Source organism: Uranotaenia lowii, chromosome 3 (assembly GCF_029784155.1).
Source record: "Uranotaenia lowii strain MFRU-FL chromosome 3, ASM2978415v1, whole genome shotgun sequence".
NCBI lineage: Eukaryota > Metazoa > Arthropoda > Insecta > Diptera > Culicidae > Uranotaenia > Uranotaenia lowii.
Genome location: NC_073693.1, coordinates 137,314,008 through 137,337,138, shown reverse-complemented (window position 1 = coordinate 137,337,138; position 23,131 = coordinate 137,314,008). Strand labels below are relative to the sequence as shown.

General features: G+C 36.9%; 1 protein-coding gene across 1 annotated transcript in view; it reads left to right on the top strand.

The window, feature by feature from the left end:
• The window catches only part of LOC129758633 (ankyrin-3), a 49,471-nt gene that overhangs the window by 10,016 nt on the left and 16,324 nt on the right, over positions 1 to 23,131 (top strand). The window contains exon 2 of the mRNA XM_055756182.1: positions 13,501 to 14,253. Within this exon, the coding sequence (XP_055612157.1) occupies positions 14,077 to 14,253 (177 nt within the window). The 5' untranslated portion in view covers positions 13,501 to 14,076. The remainder of the gene's footprint in view (positions 1 to 13,500; positions 14,254 to 23,131) is intronic.

Genomic DNA, 23,131 nt, shown 5'->3' with positions numbered 1-23,131 from the left:
AACTAAATTAGGTACCATTGCTGAAGTTAAAAAGCGAAAATGTGGCTGAATGAAACCAATCGAAAGATTCCCATTAATTCATATCTTAAAAAGGGAATGAAAAGGAATCTTTCGGCTTTGATTCAGTAGAATTATGCAACCAAGTAGGCCCACCACACAGTAAAAATGTAGAGTGATGACCAAAAAAAAAAGGTCATCACTATTAGAGGAATTTCCGTTACTTATGTAGCCTGATTTTGCCTGATTTTTATTGCACCAGTTCCCTGATTTTTGAAAACATATGTTGGCAACCCTGGGCACGACAGTCACCCGTGACAGTCCTGCCCAAACTGTCACGCCCTGCAGCCGACAGTTAGGATGAAATTATTTTCGAAACAGGAGGCATGAAGGGATGAAAACCGAACTGTCGGTTGGGTTCGCTACAGCTTGAAGCACAACACTTTCGGCAACGCATGTGTTGAGCAGATTGTTCAGATACAGCCTGGGTTCTCGCACGTGTGCGATGTAGCCGAAGCATTACGATTCGTTACCGACGGTACAGCAATTTTTTTTTTCGTTGCTTTATATCGAAGTTACGTTATATCGAAACACTAATTAAAATGGGCCTTTGGAGCATCGATAGTGATCGTAAATGTGAAAAAAGTTGATTCTAAATTCTGTTTGTACGGTTTTAATACTTTTTACCATTAAAAATTCTTGGCTCCAATGCTCTAATCGATCCTGCTAAGCCCAAAAGCGCCATCTGCAGACAGTTTTGTTTTTTATCTATTGATTCAATGCATTCCTTGACGTTTAATAATTGTGATAAATGTCACCAAATAATGACATTCTGATATGATAGGCGATATTTTCAAAACGGCTCAGAAACATCAGAAATGTTTCTTTGTTATTTTCATAGCAAGTGATAAAATCCGTGCATAAGCGATGGTACAGAAGTCTGTACAGTTAACCGCTGCAAAAAATGACTTTTTGCTCCCATATGTTTTTTCGCTGCCTTTTGGGTCACCAAGCATCAGTGTAAAATTTTAGATGATTTGGTTGATACCTAAGTTAGCGCAACGCGTTTCAATTTTGTATGGAAATTTGTATGGAAGAAGAAATTTTTGCACATTAAATCATCCAGAAAATTCAAATAAGCTTGAAAAAAAGTCGATCTTTAATTTTTAGTTTTGACTATTCCTAAGCTTCATTTTTTGCTTACATGACAAGCAGCTAAGAATTTCATGAAAAAAGTTATAACCATTTCAAAAGAAAAAATCTGAATCCATTGAAAAGTATTCAAAAATGGCAGATTTTGCTTGCTAGAGCTGTTAATAATTGCTTGAAATGTTTTTGCTAAGGCTTTATTAGTCAATAAATTCTCTCAGAATGCAAGGCAGTTTTTTGAGATTTTTTATTTCCATCCTACTGTTACACAGCTTTCAAACAAGCAGTCAAAAATGATATATGTAATTGAAAAAATGAATTTTGAAAAGAAAAAAATTATAAAACATTGAATAACTTTTCTGGGGAACAAGATAGGTTTGTGCTTTGTTCACATGAAATGTACTGCAAGAATCAAGGAACATTTTTTATCCAAAGTTATATTTTTTGGAACTTTCAGAACATCTCTGGAGATTTTTGAATGAAAAATTTTGTTTTCCCATACAAATTTCCATACAAACTTAAAACTCGTTGCGCTAATTCAGGACTGGATGGATCGCTTCCAGAATTTTTATTGCTATTTCTGGCAGCAAAAACAACCCAAAAAGTTATGGGAGGTGTAAAAATTTAAGAATTTTCAAATTTCCATACAAAGTTTGCAGCGGTCTTCTGTACAGTGATTGATCAACTGTCAGCAATCACAAAAACTTATTTGAATAAAAGACTACATGCCCTAACCTAACTTCAGCTTAAGCAACTTATATGAAGGTGCAAATATAATCATTAAGTTTTGAAATGGAGATACATGCTCTAGGCTGGATTTTCGAAAGCACAAAAGCGACTACTGGAGTTACATTTTCAACGCTTGCGCTCATTTGCTCTTTATGCCTCTGAGAATTTACCGCATGGCTCAGAAACAACATTATTATATTTTTATGACAAAAAAGTATTGAAATTCGAATAGAAACATTTTCAAAAGTTACGTTATATAGAGACAAAAGTTGCTTTATATTGGGTTACGTTATATCGAGGTTGCTTTAAAAAGAGGTTGCTTTATATCGAGGTATTACTGTATGTGAAACAGACTTTATTCAGAAACAAACAAAACAATAGTAATGCTGTTAATGCAATCATTATTAATCAAAATTTCTAAGTTTTAGTCTGATGATTAGAATTCAAAATTTAAATTTAAAGTTCGAAATGGAAATTAAATTTTGAAACTAATATCGACATTTATGGATTATAATTTCAATACCAAGTTGATATTCCAGAATTTGAGTTCAACTTTTCAAGTTCCAGTTTAAAAGTGAAATACATTATCAGTACAAAATAAGCTTGTTTGTTTATCTGAATATGCTGATTTATCAGAATTATTTTAGATTTTGAAATTTGATTCATTCTAGCGATTTTTATAAATTTTATATTTTGAAATTTTTAAGATTGATGAACCAAAAATGCACATTTCTAACTTTACAACTTCCCAAGTGGAAACAAATCATTGCATTGAACAGCATTGAAATTTAACCATGTTTTGAATCAAATTATAGTAAACTGCTACATGAGAATACTAAAAAAAATCACCTGTATCATCAAATATTTGGCAAAATATACCATGTTTCAGCCCTTTTGATGTTGCAGCTTTCATTTTAAGACATCATTATAGGTTTTTGTTCCTTTAAGAGTTATAGAGGAAATAGTGACAATTAATCTCTATTTTTGCGTTCAATTCTTACCAATCTAACATGATTATTCGAAGAATTCATTTTTTTTTTATCAAAATACCTGAAACTTTATTAATTCTCCCCGCAGTTTAAAAATGAAAACAATTGCATTTCAAATAATGTTTGATTATTTTCACGAAAAAATCTACTCTAACTAAATGTCTCAGAAAATATATTTTCCTCGCAATAATTAAAAAGATTTCATAAACCTTTGACCCCGAAAATTGTTTCACTGACAAATTGAAGTTTCGGTTCCGATTAACTTTTAACTTTGAAATCTCCCAGAGAATTTGGGATCCGGAACGTCACCTTCGATATACCACATAAATAATCATGATGCCGTTTTAAAATGATGCAATGCAATGCTTCAAGATTCCAAGATGACGTCAAAAAAATCAAATTTTAAAAATAAGTTTTTTTTTAATTTTTTGTTTCGATTATAGTCGTTTTACCATCTTTACGGCATTCGCGACTTTATCAACGTTGCAGTTGGCGGATCGTTATTGAAAAACTTATCCGGTACAACTGTGTTCGATGTTTACTCTTGGGCTCGAACTCGCGGACATCGGCTCAGGAGACAACAGACTTGCCAACTGAGCTATATCTCAAGCCCTTTTAAAAATAAGGAAATTTCCGTAAAAAACATATGTCAAAAACTAAGACAAAGGTGACAATTTTCGTTGATTAAATGGAATATTTGAATTATTTTCTTATCCTTTTACATTTCAGCATTTGAATACTTTACTAGCGGTACGAAATTCGACAAGTTTCACCATTATTTTTGCAGTTGAGGCCCTTAGGCTGATGTCATGCTGAAGCTACATTCGTCTCGCATCACTCGTCGTGTGCAGTCGCTTTTTGTTGCCTTTCGATAATCGCGAACAAGTGAGTGAGACTTCGTCCACTATATCCGGGAGTTAGTGCCGTTCGGACGGTTAAAGGGTGTTTTGTGCCGTGTTTCCTGCCAGAGGCAGATGAAATTGACTTTCCCCAGCTAATCGGGAGTTCAATTAAAGACTGTTGCTAGTGAGTGCTAATTTTGTGGCTAGCAAAGGCAATCGGAAAAAAACAATAGGTCACCACGAGGGCCGCCGCCATTGTTTGGCGAACCATTGTCATCATCATCATTGTCATCATCAAACGGGTCGTGCTCGCCCGAAACCGAGTGGAGGCGTGGCAGCCATCTTCGATCGAGGAAGGACCACGTGGTTGGATCAATCACCAAAGGAGCCAAATTAATCGAAAAATCAAGTTTGTAATTCTTATTTCTTTTTTCCCTATATCTTGTTCTATTTTCCCTATAGTTATTTTGACATTCCGTGCTTCGCTTTTATTTTTATAAAATATGAGCGAAGGCGGGGGGTCGGACCCGCCTGATGTAGATGGTGAGAAGATCGTCTACGAAGATGAGGAGCATCTGGAGGATTCAGCTGTGGCTGGTCCTTCAGATGGTCATCTTTCTCCGTCAGTTGAACTTTCTACGCCATCTGCAGCTGCGAAAAAGACAACCCGACTCCGAGTTTATCCGAATAATTCATCCTCTTCTGGGCCGTGGGTGGTTTTTATCCGGCCCAAAACTAACGGAAAACCTCTAAATGTAGTGCAGATCACTAAAGATCTGGCTAGGTGGCCCTCCGTTACCAGTGTGACTAAAGTAAGGCCAAACAAAATGCGCGTTGTTGTGGGCGACCGGAAGGCCGCAAACGGTATTCTTGCAAGCAATTTTTTTAATTTGGAGTATCAGCTCTATATTCCGTCTCGAGATGTAGAGATCGAAGGTGTGATCACCGAATCGAGTCTGGAGGCTGAATACGTTAAGGCTCACGGCGTTGGCAAGTTTAAGAGCCTTGATTCGACTTCGGTCGAAATCTTGGATTGTCGCCAACTCATGACTGCCTTCGTCGTTGATGGCGTTACAAAGTATAAGCCTTCAGCCTCGATTCGGGTAACATTCGCGGGAACAGCCCTCCCTCATTACATCTTGATTGATGGAATTTTAAGGCTTCCAGTACGCCTTTATGTGCCTCGCCCAATGCAATGCAAGAATTGCATCAAGTTGGGGCATACTGCTTCGCATTGCTCCAACAAGAAGCGATGCTTGCATTGTGGGGAGAATCATGAGGAAGGAGCATGCTCAGCAGTAGAACAGAAATGTATCTATTGCGGGGGCTCACCTCATGATATCTCCTCTTGCGAGGCATTTCAGGCAAGCTGGGATAAACAGAGGCGCTCTTTAAAAGAGCGTTCTAAACGTTCTTATGCCGCCATACTGAAGAGCGCCTCTCCACCGGCCCAATCTCAATCTGGTAACATTTTTTCTGTGCTGCCAGTTGATAATGATGACACAGATACGGCTGATGAAGTACAACCATTACAACTCTCTGTAGGATGCTCTCGAAAGCGTACTAAAGCGCTTTCTCCCAAAGTACCATCAAAAATTCCGGCAAACAGGATTGAGAAAAAACCGACTGTTGTTAACAAAGAACATCAAGTTCCTCCTGGTTTCCGCGGTAAAGAATCTCCACAGAACAAATCAACATCGGCTGGAACCTTGCAAAACCACAACACCAAAGAACTTTCGCCAGAATCATCCACCCAATCTGGGCTTTTTAAACTGTCCGATATTCTAAATGGAATTTTTACGTGTTTTAATGTAGCGGAATCCATCAGAGGCATTGTTACAACAATGCTTCCTGTAGTAAAGACATTTTTGAAGCAATTGATGCAAACTTGGCCCCTCCTTTCAGTGTTTGTCTCTCTCGATGGCTAATTTACGCCGAGAGGTCAGAGATATCACTGTTCTACAGTGGAATTGTCGTAGTATTATCCCTAAACTGGATCCGTTCAAATTTCTTCTTCATGAAACTAGTTGTGATATTTTTGCGTTGTCCGAAACTTGGCTTTCTTCTCAATCTAACATCTCATTCCACGATTTTAATGTCATACGTCTAGACCGCGACGATTCTTATGGAGGGGTGCTTTTGGGGATCAGCAAGCGCCATTCCTTCTATAGAATCGACCTCCCTTTATCAGGAGGAATTGAAGCTGTTGCATGTCATACAACTATAAGAGGTAGGGACTTATGCGTTGTCAGTTTGTACTGGCCTCAGAGAGTAGCAGTGAATCAAAGTCACCTAGAGGACCTGTGTTCAGTTTTGCCTGAACCAAGGTTGATCCTGGGTGATTTCAATTCGCATGGAACTGTCTGGGGAGAACAAATTGACGATTGTCGTTCTACTCTTATCTATGACATCTGTGACAGTTTCAATTTAACAATTATGAAAACGGGTGAAAAAACACGAGTACCTAAACCTCCTGCAAGACCAAGTGCAATTGACCTCTCCCTCTGCTCAAATTCACTATCATTGGATTGCCAGTGGAAGGTAATCCCTGATCCCAATGGTAGTGATCACTTGCCAATCAAAATTACAATCACCAATGGGGCCAGCAATTCGAATTCAACAAATATGGAATATGACCTTACAAGACACATCGACTGGAAAAAATATTCGGACGAAATAACAACAGCCATCGATTCTATGAATATTTTACCTCCTTTAGAAGAGTACCACTTTCTATTCATATTCACAAAGATGGATATTTAACTTCGCACGAAAAGTCTGTCCAGATTCTACACCTGTGCAAAAAATAATCCGGAACGTGCCTCCAGAAAGATGTGGTCTGGATTCCAGCTTTTCGATGGTCGAATTTTCACTTTCTCTCCTTTCTTGCAACAATTCAGCTCCGGGAATTGATAATATTAAATTTAACTTGTTGAAAAACCTTCCGGATGCTGCCAAATTTCGCTTGTTAAATTTATTTAATCAATTCTTGGAGCACAACATTGTTCCCCAGGATTGGAGACAAGTGAGAGTCATTGCTATCCAAAAGCCCGGAAAACCAGCGTCTGATCCCAATTCGTACCGTCCAATAGCGATGTTGTCTTGTATAAGCAAGTTGATGGAGAAAATGATATTGTTTCGTTTGGACAAATGGGTGGAAACAAATGGTCTCCTTTCAGATACTCAATTTGGGTTTCGAAGGGGCAAAGGGACAAACGATTGTCTTGCTTTGCTATCTTCAGAGATACAAATGGCGTACGCAAAACGTGAGCAAATGGCTTCAGTGTTTCTAGACATAAAGGGAGCTTTTGATGCAGTCTCAATAGAGGTTTTGTCAGACAAGTTGCACTCCCGGGGTCTGCCTCCTCTATTGAACAACATCTTATACAGCTTACTTTGTGAGAAACATTTGAACTTTGCTCACGGAGATTTTGCAGTTAGAAGAACATCTTACATGGGCCTCCCACAGGGTTCATGTTTGAGTCCACTTTTGTACAACTTTTATGTGAGTGACATCGACAGCTGTCTCTCTGAAGGCTGCACTCTAAGACAACTTGCAGATGACGGAGTAGTGTCTGTCACAGGATCTACTGAGTCTCATCTGCACAGGCCTTTACAAGATACTTTAGACAGATTGTCTTCCTGGGCTTTGGGGCTTGGGATTGAGTTTTCCCCTCAGAAAACGGAAATGGTTGTTTTCTCTAAGAAACGTAGACCTGCTCAACCTAAGCTTCAACTCCTAGGCAGAACGATCACTCAATCGAGGAGTTTCAAGTATCTTGGGGTTTGGTTTGATTCCAAGTGTACCTGGAGAGCCCACATTGAGTATCTGAAAGGAAAATGCCAACAAAGAATCAATTTTCTCCGATCAATTACTGGCACCTGGTGGGGAGCCCGTCCAGAAGATCTTATCAAATTGTATCGAACAACTATTCTATCCGTTATGGAATATGGTAGCTTCTGTTTCCATTCAGCTGCCAAAACTCACCTCATCAAACTAGAGCGTATCCAATACCGTTGTCTCCGTATCGCTTTGGGCTGTATGCCCTCAACACACAACATGAGTCTTGAAGTTTTGGCAGGAATACTCCCTTTGAAAGATCGATTCAATTTACTTTCACTTCGGTTCCTCATCAGGTGTGAGGTCATGAACCCATTGGTGATTGTAAATTTCGAAAGGTTACTTGAGCAAAATGTTCAAACCAGATTTATGTCTATATACCATATCCTCATGTCAATGCAGGTAAACCCTTCTTCGTATTCTCCAACTCGTGTTTGTAGCCCAGACTACGATCATTCTTCTGTCCAGTTTGATTTGTCTATGCAGCAGGAAATTCGTGGAATCCCGGATCCGCATCGTCCTCTTCTGATTCCAAGAATTTTCGAAGCTAAATATAGACACGTCGATGCTGATAAAATGTACTTTACCGATGGATCACTTATAGAGGAAACAACAGGATTTGGAGTGTTCAACGAAATATCCAGCGCATCTCACAGTCTCCAGTCACCATGCTCTGTATATGTTGCAGAGTTAGCAGCTATTCACTGGGCTTTGAATAGTATCGCCACACGACCTATTGAACACTACTATATTATAACTGATAGTCTCAGCTCTGTTGAAGCAATCCGCTCTATAAAACCAGGAAAATTCACGCCGTACTTCCTCGAAATGATACGAGATATATTGACCACTTTATCAAGACGTTGCTTTTCTATCACCTTTATCTGGGTCCCCTCACATTGCTCTATAGCAGGCAATGAGAGGGCAGATTCCCTTGCAAAAGTGGGTGCGATGGAAGGCAACATTTACCAGCGTGAAATCGTATTCAACGAATTTTACTTCTTGGCTCGAAGAAACTCTCTTGTCAACTGGCAGCGTAGATGGGACGAGGATGAGTTGGGTCGGTGGTTCCACTCGATTATCCCAAAGGTAAGCCTTAAACCCTGGTTTAATAGATTGAACCTGACTCGGGATTTTATTCGTATATTTTCCCGTCTCATGTCCAATCATTATTCCATGAATGCGGTACTCTATCGTTTAAATATTGCTGGCAGCAATTTATGCGGATGTGGTCTAGGTTACCATGACATCGAGCATATTGTTTGGTCGTGTGAGGACCACCTATTCGCCAGAGCGAACTTTATAGATTCCCTTCGGGCCCGAGGAAAACCACCCGACGTTCCAGTGAGGGATGTATTAGGTATGATGGACTTGGACTATATGTTCGAGATATACCTTTTCCTAAAAGCTATCGATCTTCGACTATAATTCTCTTTATTTTCATATTTCCCTTTCTATCTTTCTTTTTCTTCAAAAAAAAAAAGTGAACTAGATCTAAGTACACAATTGTAATCAAACAAAACGAGTTTGGCTCCTTAAAGCCTAAAGGTATGAGCCGTTTCAAATAAAGAAATTACAAAAAAAAAAAAAAAATGCTGAAGCTACAAGCAACGCGACGCGTTCACGCGACGGACCAGCTCTCATTTGATCTCCATGGATTTGTCGCGCTTTACAAAGCGCTCAGTATGACAGGTCTGCGCTTTTTCCATGGAGATCAAATGAGAGCTGGTTTGTCGTGTGAACGCGTTGCGTTGCTTGTAGCTTCAGCATGACATCAGCCTTAGAGCCAAAGGGGTATAAGTGCATAAAAGCTGATTTCCAGAAAAAAAGCACTTGAACTTCGTTGTTTTCCAGTAAATTCCATAGATATCTTTTATGATTTTTTTTTCATGTGAATGATTTCCTTGAAGCATTTTACAACATTTTCCCAATAAAACAACGTTAATTTGACGTTTATTGAGGTGACACATATTTTTTGAATTTGGCACTTATACCCCTTTGGCTCCAAACACATGCACTTATACTATACCCCTTTGCCACCAACAAATTTTCACATCCAGGTTTTTTTGATCTTGTTGATATGGGTAAGAAACCATAAATATTCATTGCTACAAGAATCAATTAGTTTTTGTATAAATATATTTTTTGTTGTTAAAATGAGGAATATACTCTGGTACAGTAGGTTACGAGATTTTAAGGCTGAAGATCGACCTGATCTTGGCAACTTCTAGTAAATTTCTCCAAACAACCTTTTTTTTCATCAGGATTAATTTATAATAATTCGTTAAAGGTATTTTCCACTAAATTCCAATCATCACATGTCTTGTATTGTACGTCTTTGCCTAATCAATTGGGTATTGGAATGGGACTTGCGGTCACTCTGATTTTTTTTTTACAGTAAATTAACGATAGGCGCTTCAATATTAACCCAGAAGGAGTTCTGGCAACATTGCCAAGCATACATCGTTTATCTCGAGTCGGTTCCGCAATTTTACTTATTTCTGGTGAAATACGTATAGTTAAATCTTTTAAAGTAGTTGTTCGGTCGCACGGTGATTGGTTGTCGATGGGGAAAGTGCAATTTCTAATTGAATTTTGTGATTCGGTGGTTTTTCTGCGCTTTAAATGTTTGTGTTGTGCCGGAAGAAAAGTGCATATTGGAAATGGCGTCGAAAAGAAGAACCGGTTATACAGGCTTTTGTTCAAAAGCTTGTGAGAAAAAGCTCATAAAGTTTGTAACGGGTGTAACTGGCGTTACTTGAAGAGCGTTGTGTTCAAATTGTTGGATGCAACATTGCACGTGATATGGGGTGAGAATGATGACAGGAGCTTTTCCAATAGGATTTTTGTACGGTGTAAATGCTGGTGACAGATTGGAAAACGGCACCGTGGATTTCAGCTAAGTAGTTTTGTTTTTTGTTTTTATTTAGACGATAATGTAGAGGTTGTGTGTGTGTGTGTGTGTGTGTGTGTGTGTGTGTGTGTGTGTGTGTGTGTGTGTGTGTGTGTGTGTGTGTGTGTTTTGGGGGGAGGGGGGCGGGGCGAATAGGATAGTGAGTTTGGTCGGCAAATTTTCAATATCACTACAGCAAAAAAAAAAGAGTTTTTTGTTTTATTGTCGCCATTTTCTCAATTTCGGATTTTCGAAGCATTTATGTTAACTAAATTTTTCTAGACAGTGAATTTTAAATTTGACAGGCACTATTTACCTCCTATTACGGAAATGAATAACACTAAATCGCTTTAGTTCTGAATATCAATGTAGTGATTTTTTTTTCTATACTACACAGATATTTCGAAAATATCAGAGCTTTTGTTGGGGTGTTCATTGAAAGTTTAGCTTAAAACTAGTTTCGTGTTTCTTTTGACGTTCATCGATGAATATGAAAAATCGTAAAAATTTCTAAATCTAAAGATTTTGTAAATTCTGAAAAAGAAAAATCAATGTAATGTTAGTTTTCGTGTTACAAACAAATGGTAGCTTTGTAAAGCTTTTATTCTTAGTTTTTGCAAGAGTTAATTTGCGTTTTCATTTTTTTTTAAATTCTCCGGTCAAATCAAAGGCTTGTGCAGTGTTCGGTAATGGATCATTTTTTCGTCAGTAGGGTCGGTTCGTTGTGTGTGTTTGTGTATGTGTGTATTTGTGTGGGGATAATTGACGTGATCGGTTGGTTCGGTGTTCGTTTTTTGCTCGCTAGATCGTTCTTGCTCTTCTCGTTTTAAACTTTAAACGCGTGATAAAATTCGGTGAGTTGCATCGTTGCCAAGTGCATTGTACGTGTTTGAAAGTGCCACGTTAGGACGCTTTGCTCTTTTCGTCTTAAGCGCGCGGTAAAATTCGGTGAGTTACGCCGGTGCTAAGTACTAAGTTAGTTAGGACGTATAAAAACGCGATGTACTCGATAGTGTGCGACGCGACGATTTTTAACTTTGCTTAGATCACATCCCTTCCCAAAGGGAATCCAGATCTTATTTACCTTACTCACTAACAAACCACCCTTCCTGTGACGACCGTGGAGATTTAGAGGTGTATTCGGTCTCTAGTAGCAACGGAAGTCGAACTAACAATCCTTCCCTTTCCCCGATGAACCGTAAGGACGTGGCCGGCGCCGTTATTGACCATATAAGATGAGGAACCTTCGAAACGTGCATACAGAAAATGGTAAGCTAATCCCAAGTCCCATTTATTTGGATCTATGTGCAATTTTGATGGTTCTTGTCAATCACGGAGTAGCAACTACTGAAATGTACGGTTTATCCAAGCTCAAGCTCAAGATAGGCGCTTCAATATTAACCCAGTTATCTCGTACAAATACATGTTTTTGTACTTTATAAGCCTTTAATCCTTGAAACACTCCATATATCCAGAAATCAGGAATTTGTGATCCGCTAATTTGTTATTGAAATAGAAAAAAAAATTAAATATATTAATTTTATTTTCTACTAGAACTATCACTAAATGCAATCAGATGAATCACAGTTGATGGTAAATTTTTAAACATCATCAGCTATTCAAAAGAAAAGTGAATTACATTTATTTTAAATTTTTTTGGTCCCGATGAAAAAACATTACTTTTTTGAAATCAAGTTAGGGTTGGTGGCAAAGGGGTAGTACATCAGTTTAATGAACTTTGGAGGCAAAGGGGTATAAGTGCAAAGATTCCTTCTAGATGGTGATCTCGATTTTTTCCATTTTGTCACTTATACCCCTTTGGCTCCAAGGGCCTCAGTTGTGAATAACTTTCGAATTACAAAAAAGATTCTCAGAAAATTTTCTGTTTTCACACACTTTCACTAACAATTTTAAAAAATGTCTATTTGTTCGGTCAATAAATCTTGTAAAAGGTATTAAGCAGTGTATTCTACAACCGTGAAAATCATAAAATTTCACAAGGGAAAACCGGGAAAAAACCGGGAATTTGAAAATGAAAACCCGCTGGCCACCCTGGAACGTCCTCTTTACATATTCCGCTACTCGAATGCTTCCTTTCGTCAGTCGGTTCACTATTTATTAGTTTAACGATTTCGCGTAAATGTTGTTCCAGACCCATGTCAGAGGCATTTATTTGGTCATACCGAATCGTAAAGTTGAGAGTTTTTCCTACAAAATGAATCACACGGGATGTTCCTTTAGGTGTAGGCCTTTGGGTTTGGCAGGCGAGTATTCTTGACCCCAAATCCCCAAATGCACCTTTTTACAGATGACAATGGTGGATTTTGTTGAAGCTGTGAATGCATCTGAACCTGAGTGATCCGCCACCATGATTCTTAATCTTCGATAAAATTATTATGTAAAATATTGATCACCAAAGGTTTCATAAAACGTGTTAGCAATTTTTGTCTTTCTCCGAGTTTTTTTTTTCAGCCACTGTAATGGTTAATGATTGTATTATTGAGATATGGTCTGGTAAAAAAATAACAAACAAGTTATCTTTTTCACTCATTTTCAAGCGGATTTGTGCCAATGTAAGAACTTAACTACATAATTAACACACGACGTATTACAGGACACGTCACTTAACGTTCTTACAAACGGAAAAAAGGATTCAAAATTTTTCCGTTAGTAAGAACGTTAAGTGTCGTGTCCTGTAATACGTCGTGTGTTAATTGTGAAGTTATCTTTTTACCATATTCTGAGCATTTTTCCTACTGCCAGTCAAGATTTTAGGTGAAATGTGTATAAAATGGTAGGGGAGAGTGGGGTATGCTACAAAAATATATAAATACCACAAAAAAACCTGAATTTCTGATTGGGATCGAATCTTGGTTTTCTTGGGATTGTGTCGTTTTTATTTGAAACTTTGCGGTGTTCTACGAAATTTGAGAAGTTCTCAAAGAACCCACCCAAATTTTATCAATGGCCGGTTAGATTTCCGAATAAACGTTGCTCAGTGTAAGAATTCATGTATTTTTTTCACTTGATTTTATCATTTTCTTCTCTCTTATTTTTCAGGTCCCTGATTCCGATCGATGGAAACTAATTCAAACCCGTGAAACATAGAAGCAGGCCATTTACAAAGAATGGATCGTAGGAAATCACAATAACAAAACTGTGGATACAGATGCGTCCCTGATACTTCTGTTCTGCTCTATAGGGAGTGAGTGCGCCAAGTGGTGCCTGCTTTAATTGCGTTAGCTAGTTCGTTACATTCGGATCGTTTCTGGCTGGACACTTGCCGCTCGAGGTGCCGTTGATGAGTAGCAGCAACAACAAAAAATATACACACAAGTGGCTGGCTAGCTAGGGAAACATTCGTCATCTAGCACTCGTCCAGGGAGGAACAGTGCCTTTGCCTGGGGACGAAAGGGAAAAACGTGTTGTGTCGTCTGTTTCTCATGCCTCTGATGGTCGGCGTGTGCTCAAGTGCCGATCAACGATAGTTAGACACTTGAAGTGACCATTTGTGGGGATACTGACAGGGAAAGCGATCTTTATGAACGATATGAAACTACAATGAAGTCCGCAAAAGGATAAGAATTTGTGCTAGAGTGTAAAACGATAACCGTTGTTGAGTGATCAATCAAGAAAATGGGGGGCTCCGTAAGCCAAGTGTTTCGGTCCGGAAGTGCATTACTGTCGAATCGGGATGGGCACAAGGTTTCCGAGACGACCGTTGATAAGGTGAACACAATATTCGATGCTTTGCGGGCGAATCCGAAGATTTCGATTCAGCGGCTGGAGCCGCTGCTGCTGCAGATACCTAAGGTAAGATTATTTCACTGTTAACGGAAAGTATTTCAATGAGCATCAACAAGACTTTTCAGGTAAGGTATTAAGATATCAAATGAAAAATTTATATTTTTGTTGACCATTTTTCGTGTTGATTTGGAGCAGAAGAGACTCTATAAAAACACAAATAGGTTCTCATTGAAACTTAATGTTTTCTCGAATAGATGCCATTAACTTAACACTAAGAGCACCTGCAACGGTTCAGGCGTAAATATTGGTTTTAAGTATACCAGTTTTAGCAAAATTTGAAATTTTAGAATCGGCTAAAACACCCACTCCCCACCGGTGTAGGAGCAAATTTAAAACGGAAACACTTTCATAGCAGACACTCAATAATTGAGAAGAAAAACCCCATTTTATTAGAAAAATTGCATAAGTTATTAGTTTCACGGTTAATTGTCTTAAAATTAATTCTACGAATATTCTTTTTGACAGAACAATGATTTCAACTATTCTATTAGGATTTCATTAATTTAAAAGCAAAAATGACTACACAACGAGGAAAAAAGGTCAATTGAAACAATTCTTCAATTAATTCAATCAAATTGCTTTGAATCAATGGAATAAAGTTTTGTTAAAATGAATTTTTTTTTCAAGTTATTGCTGACATTGAAAAGGAAACGAGAAATGTTTATCCCAAAGTCAAAGGAAATTTTCCCTTGATTTGTCGACATTTTTGTTGGACAAAAACTTGTTTCACTATTTGCAAATTTATGTATGGATACAGAAAAATATGCTGATATTGACGAAAACTCCGAGCAATCCACACGAAACTAAAAATCTCTCAATATTAACAATAACAATAAACATTTATTTTACCTCATCGAAAAAGTATTGAAATTTTCTTTTCGTTTATTTTTTTTTCAAATTTTAGAACGCTGACTGGATTAACTAATTCGTCGAGCCCTAATGAAAAGCTTCTTATTTATTTATAAAATCGAGAATAACGTGACATCTATTATTTATACTTGATATGGTTTTTATTAACATCTATTCTCAATTTATGTTACGTATAGGGTGGTTGAAGCGAAAAAAAACATTCAAATAATATCTAGAAAAGAAATTATTATCACACCCAATGTTACCCAAACATGTGTGAAAGTAAATCATTGTTGGCTAAAATTTTCTCACCGTGAACTAAATCGGTCTGTCGTATATTTTGAAATCCTGTTCCAAATTTGCATGAATTTAGAACAAAGGCGTATAACTGTTGGGAATTTTGAAATCGAAAACTGTGCTAAAACAGCAATTTACGCCACCGGTGCCAGCCGAAATGTTTTAGCGTGGTCGAAAACCGTGTTTTGCATCTACCGTTGGGACAGCCCTAAGCGTACATCTTTCGAGGATAAATATGGAGGCTAAGGTCTTACAAATGCTAAAATCACAAACCCACAGAAGTTGTACAATGTTTGTCGTAACTGGGAATCGATCTCATGACCCTCGGCTTAGAAGACTTGAACGCTATTTTCTACGCCACGGACGGTGGCGCGATTTGTAATAGGTTCAGACCAAACTTTATGTAAAAATCTGTATTTTTGTCCAAAAATATCAAGAATTCTGTGATTTCATTCTATTTTCTACGTTTTATGTGATACTTTTGTATAAATTTCATTGAAACTTCCTACTATGGTAGGAACGAATTTTATAACCCGTTTGTTCTTGTAAATTGTTCAACTAAGTGTATGTATATTTTGATTTCAATGTAAGTAAGGACAGTTTTAAGATAAGATTAAGTAATCAGTCTGTATGACATTAAATTGCCGTAGACAGTGACCAATAAATAAATAAAAACAAAGCCAATTATGATAAACCAGATAATTATTACAGTAATTTACGAGACATGTCCAACTTAAATTCCAAATTTACATTTTCATACTTTGTTTTTATGGAAAACAGATAAAATCTGTAAAATTTGTGATCAGAAACCTTGATTTTCTAGATTGTAATGTCGAAACCTTACAATGCTAAAAATCTTTCTATGTTTAGATGAGTGGCCCCTGTCTCCCTAACGGAGTGCTGAGTGCAACTTTTAATTTTAAGGAAAATGGCTTAAATGGCGATATGTCATTTGTTATTTTCCAACGTCCCAATTTTCATCAATTCTCTGGTAAATTCAAGGGTAAAAATACGAGGAAAGAATCACCTTCTTACCTGATACCACTATAAACGTGAAAGTTATTTCATGTTTTGATTTGTTGAAATAAAAATGATGGATTTCATTTTATTTTTTTATGTTTATATTATACTTTTTGAAAAAAGGAACTTTTAATATAATAACATAATTTTAGTATTTTAGTAACTCTGACAAATATAGTACACTACGAGTCTTGTGTAATTCATATTTTGTACATATTTATACATCATCTTATTCATTATAATATTGCATTGAATTCCAAGCAGAGTCCAGAAGTGGGAAGCATTCCCTCTCACCAATATTGAAGTTGGAGGGTCCATTATATGTAATAAAGATTTCCATATTATTGATTTATTACCCGAAGAAAAAAAAATGTTCGTCAAGTTATGTCGTGAGACGGAATGCTATGTAAATAAATAAATAAATACCTGAAGAAAATTATCCTGGGTGTTTTCTGACAAATTTTGTTTCATTTTTTGGGAGGGGCTTTTGTGTACTATAGATTATCCTTAAATGCAAATGTTTACATTTTCACAAGACTTGATGAAAACCCCTTGTCAATTGATTGAATTAAAATAAATTTTATAGTTATTTTTCTGTTTAATATGTATGGGAACCCTTCTGGCCCCTAGATGAGAGGCGACTCAAAACTTCACTAGAACAATTGTTTACTCGGAAAACTTCTTCATGCCAAATTTCACATCAATCGGTCTTGTAGTTTCTGAGTTCTTGATGAACACATACAAATTTTATCTATTTTCTAGAGATTTTAGCGATTTTTACTGAACTTCACACAACGATTAAACGCTTTAAAAAAACACACCTCCAGTTTTTTGATATTGTTAAGACTGTAATATAAACTTTTAAATGCAATCAACGATAGAATTGCTCCATTTGGAGTTATCGTAGCTCAAAATGAGTCATTTTTCAACATAAATTGCCTAATAACTTCAATACAGAAACACATTTTGGTAATCTTTTTTTTTACAAAAGATTAGCATGATGAATATCTAAAATCCTATTTAACAAATATTTTTGATGAAATATCACCCTGAAAAGATATAACGGAAAAAACTGTTTTGTAGGACCACCCTAACCTTAAGAAAACGAATTGCCATAAAACCTTTATTCAAAAAATTGATAATTGATGTTTTCGACACAGTTTCATAAATTATTAGGTTCTATAATATTGTAGCACAATGTAGGCCCTTTCTTATCACAGTTAGAAAATAATAATCATATCTCAGAAACTTTATGAACCTCCCTAAAATTATTTCATTCAAAATTACCGCCTTTAGTTGTTGTAAAAGTTTGTCTAAGACATTGAATGCACCAAACTTAAGGGAAAGACGCAAGTAATTGTTAAACGTTGACCTATGTAGTATGTGACAAAACGCACAAATATAGCTCATTTTTTTTTTAATTTATCTTTACAATAAGGTTAAAAACGTAATCCTGAATGAGAGTAGTTAGTGGCTCCAGAGAGCTTTTAAGAAAAACTCTCCCTCAAGCCAGTTAATTTGGATAAATGTTATTCCACTTCAAATTTGATACTTTTTTTTAACAAATTTTTGGAAAACCATTCCTTCTTGCCCTCATCAAAATTGATCGGAACACACTGCAATATTCCAACTTGGCTTATTGCTTCACAAAAACAGATTCCACACTTCTGCCTTGAATGCCCAACTATGCGTGCTGTTTATGGTGAATATCGACTTAAGGTTTTCTCCACGTTATCAATTTAAGGTAGTGGAGCGTTGATATAAATTAACATGATGTCTGATCACGAATGCCGATAATGTACCAACACGTGAAAAGGATGTATCTCCATATATTACGAATCGAGAAAAACACGTTTGAAAAAAATACAACCTATTTTAAATCGCTAATTGAAAATCATTTGAAATTTTTACTTTTTATGAAAGACAAACGATTTTTAGAAGCATCTCCTACATGTTAGGGATATCAATTTTCATGAAAAAAAAACAACGCGCTATCGTAGATAGAACCTAGCTCACTTGATATTTGGTCTCCCTTGTTTATACACCTTTTGCTATTTTAACATTTCTAGCTTTAGTTTTAAGCTCGCGTTCATTTGCAACTATGTTTTAAGTGAATAAAATGTTAAATCTTTATCAACACATAAAAAGGATCAATCTCCATGTATGGCGTATCGAGAAAAACGCGTTTGAAAAAAATACAACCTATTTTAAATCCCTAATTAAATATCACTTGGAATTTTGCTTTTTATGAAAGACAAACGATTTTTAGAAGAATTCTCTATGTGTTGAAATAGAGGAATATCAATTTTCATGAAAAAACAACGCGCTATCGTAAATAAAACCTTGCTCACGTAATATTTTGTCTAACCTGTTTATACACCCTTTGCTATTTTCTTATTTTTAGCTTTAGTTATAAGCTCGCATTCATTTGCAACTATGTTGTTATGTTGAATAAAGAGTCAAATTGATTATTTTGAGTTTGTTTGCGGAATAGTAGCGAAATTTTTTTTCGGAGTAAAGGGTGTATATCCATGTTCTGGTTTTAAAATGTTTATAGATCCTTTACTCAAATTGAGTTTTTAATGTAACGGAATAACATTTTCTGAAAAGGGTTTTACCGTTAAGTAGTGCAAATGTTGGCCTATCAAGAGGTACTGAAAATGGATTTTGTTTACTTTTGGAGATACATCCTTTTCACGTGTTGGTACAGAAATTATCTCTGCCATTTTACAAGGTCTTTTCTACGAGTTTTGAAAGCGTATATAGCCGGATTACGAGACTTTTTAAAAGTGAACTTTATCAGATAAAAATAAAGCTGACGTTTGAAATTCCTCAAAACTCAAAGTAATTATTCCAATAGTTTTCGTAATGTAGGTTAACATGGCTTTCCCAACGGTGAGAAATATCATTGAGGAACATATCCTTCCCGTGTTTTTTGGGAAATTTGGCAAAAATATGTGAACATTTTCCTTTCATTTGTAGTAATAAGATGAAACATGAAAAACATCATGTTGGACATTTAAAGACTAATATCTTTAAATGCTTTTCAAACAGTATAGAATTGTTTCCCAATGTTCCAAAAGGCTATTTTAATAGTTTTCTTACGTCAAAACACCATTGGGGAAACAGACAATCTAATTCAATTCCACAGGTTCCATAAAACTTCATAATAAAAAAAATAGAAAAGTTCTAAATACTATTGAGATTCATCGGTATTTAACCGTATTTTTAGGTTTCTTTTGAACAGTGTGTTTATTTTCCCCTAAAAAAAATGATACAAAAACGATTCATCAGATTCCGATCCAGATAGCAAAATGCAGCAATCATCACATTTGACGCCGATACTGTTTAGAAGAAAAAACTCTGATGTGATGATCATCGCTTGAATGGCGCTATCCGTAGAAGAGACGCGATAATGAGCGGGGGTTCCGGCATAAGGAGGAGGGGGTGTGTATGTGAGAAGAATAAAGGGCGTGTGTGGCGTCGTCGTCGTCGCGATCGCGAATTCTTAATCGTCTTGAAGCATTGACGCAATAGCCTGTCCCACAGCATTGTTTTGCTGATGCGGTTACTGTTGATGATCATGTTTGTTTGTAAACTTACGGCTGATCGTATTAGTAGATTATGTTTAAAAGTGTTTCATCTATCTTTGGAATTCGGGATAAGTTGTGAAATTGTTCTCATAAACTTGGCCTGTTGTCCAGTTATGTTTTGTCGAATGATGCAGGAATTCGACGGAGGATGGTTTTGCTTACAAACTTTAAGTTATCAGTAAAAATATGGAACAGTAGGATTCGCGTCACGTTTGTTTAGCTAGATGGCACTTTTAAATTCCTCCAATGCGAGCTGTAAACTGTTGAGCAAGTCGAGCATCTCCGTCATACCTGATTCACAGACAGATGGGTAAAACAGTTTCGATTTGAACTCGAATTTCACCATTTTCTTTGCGAATCCAATGGCAATCATCTTCAGCTGTCTTCTACTGGATGGAAGCTTTGATAAAAAAAAACCGGTTGGATTCTCGTTTTTTCTTCAAAAATCATTTACAAAATGTCTTAAACAGATATACCAATGAATTGTTGCCCTGTGCCTTACCTGGGTTGGAGTTATTCGAATAAGGGGTAACAAACCTACCAGGCATTGCAATTCTCTGCCTCCCGCGGCGCGCATATTGATGATAATGATGATGACGACTGGCTTGATATTGATATTCCAATTATTGTTGTCGCTGTTGATGTTTTCCCCCGTTTTTGTTTTTCGCTCTTTCCCAGCGATTCAATAAATACATAGTTTATTTGTAGCGTGCTACTGACTTACCATTGACGTATGAATGGGAGGTGTGTTATTATCGGATGATGGAAGGTACTTAAAGATTAAATAGAAAGCATTTATTCGAAGTGGAATACCGCGATACGTTACTAGTGCTTCTAGCTTTCAGACTTTGAGCTTTAGAGGCCTATTTTGTGAGTCGAATCGAGTCGCAAAAATATTCTGTGCTAGAAAATGTCTTTTACCTTTATGTTTTTATGTTTTAGAATCAACCATATATGCTGACGAATCATAGATATTATTTCTACAAAATAATTTGAATTTGGATCGTTCAGGTAAAGTCAAATATATGCATTGAAGTCCTCCCTAATTCAGAATTTTAATTCTATGTTTTGACACCACCAATTTTCTTTTTACAAATTTCTCCATTCAAGCAGTTGTAGCGATGAAAAATCAATTTCTTAAATTCTACCTTGTACCTTATAGAACTTCCCACAAAAAAAAAATGAAATAACGCCTCGAAATAAACAAATAGATTCTCGGATGGTTTGTTCTATATCACTAAATAACCTCTAAGAAATTTTCTGATAACACAATACGGACCAATCAGAAATTTCTCTTCGGGAAAAATGTTTGTTATAAACTAATGATTAATACTCGAAAGGAATCATCTGGTTTTGAAAAGTTCAGATGTTACCTGGATCTTTTCATGAGACTTATTTTAGGTACTCGAATCTCTAAATTTCTGTCATAAAATCCTGATTAAAGTCTGTTTCACATAGAATCTGGTCGGATAAAATAGATCATTTTTACGCAAAGAAATAACGTACAACAAAATTAAAAATGTCATTTTGTAGAGTTTTTATTGCACTTTAAGAAAAAAACATATATAAAAATCATTCTTCAGCTTTTCGGATGAATTTTCGAACTTTTTGTGACAACACCCATAATTTTCTGCACAGTACTGCTTATAACCTCATTCGCCATCTTGTTCCACCAATTTTCCATTTGAGCGGGTTTTTTCATGGTTCTGCCACATTTCTTCAGTTTGCCCTTAACTATTGCCCAATATTTCTCGATGGGACGAAAATCCGGACAGTTTGGTGGATTGATACTTTTTTCAACAAAATCGATCTTGTTCTCCTTAACGACATCCCGGCTGTAGTGGCAGCTTGCTAGATCCGGCCAGAACTTCACCGGACCTTTGTGGGACCGAATAAATTGCAAAACCCTTTTCTGGATACATTCTTCTTTGAAAACATTTCCATTCATTGTGTCCCCAGTGATGAAAGTCTTAGTCTTCTTCCCACAACTACAGATCCCTTGCCAAATCATCAACTTACGTGCAAATTTATCTGCGAAAACAAACTTGAATCTACCCGTAACATTCCCTTTACGCTTCACAAGGTAAAATTTGTATCCGGGTATTTGTCCAAAATCCATTTTTACGTAAGTTTCGTCATCCATCAAAATGCATCCGTCGTAGGTACTTGGTCAACACTTTCTCGTACAACTTCCTTGCCCTGGTTTTGGCAACCAGGTTTTGTTTCAGCATCCTGTTGGGGTGTTTGCTTGCATGATACGACCGCAAGCCTTCTCGCAAACAAATTCGTCGAGCTGTACTGTGGTTCGTCTTGAACTTTTTCGCCAAATCACGCAAGGAGATTCCAGGATTATTGTGAACTGATCGAATTACCTTTGCTCGCAGCTTCCGGTCATATGTTCCACTTTTACGCCTGGTTTGTTTTGCTCGATCCACCGTAAGGGTCTCCCGGTAACGTTGCAGTACCGAATTTACAGTCGATTTTGGATACTTCAGGAATTTCGCGATCTTTACCCCTGACCACGTCGGTTTCTCTACGTGAGTGTGCAGAATTTTCTCTAGCCTTTCGCGTTCCATCGTCGATAACTTTTGACTGACTGCTTCAATCTTGATGAAATTTTCACCACTAATAAACAAACCATCCGGATCAAAACACTGTCAATAGATTCGCGAAGTGACAACTAGGGGCGCTGCAGTAAATGAAAAGATGCGACCAGATTCTATGTAAAGCAGACTTCATCCAAGAAATTTGCAAATAGATTTTTTTGAAAACGATTAAAAAAATAAATGATTGAAATTGACAATTTAATTAGAATGCGTTCATGAATATCTAAAATACTTACTTACTTACTTAATGATCCCGCGCCTATCCTCTGGTGCATAGGGCCGTGGTAAAAGACCTCCACTGTTGACGATCCGGAGCCAGCGTCTTCACCTGGTCCCAGTCAAGATTCTCGTCGACAGTTCGGATTTCAGCGGCTAGGCTTAGCCGCCACGAGTTTCTGGGTCTGCCTCTTCTTCGATGTCCTTCTGGATTCCAATCTAGCGCCTCTCTGCAAATCTCGTTTTCATCTTTTCGCAGCGTGTGCCCAATCCATCTACACTTACATTCCCGAATCTCAATTT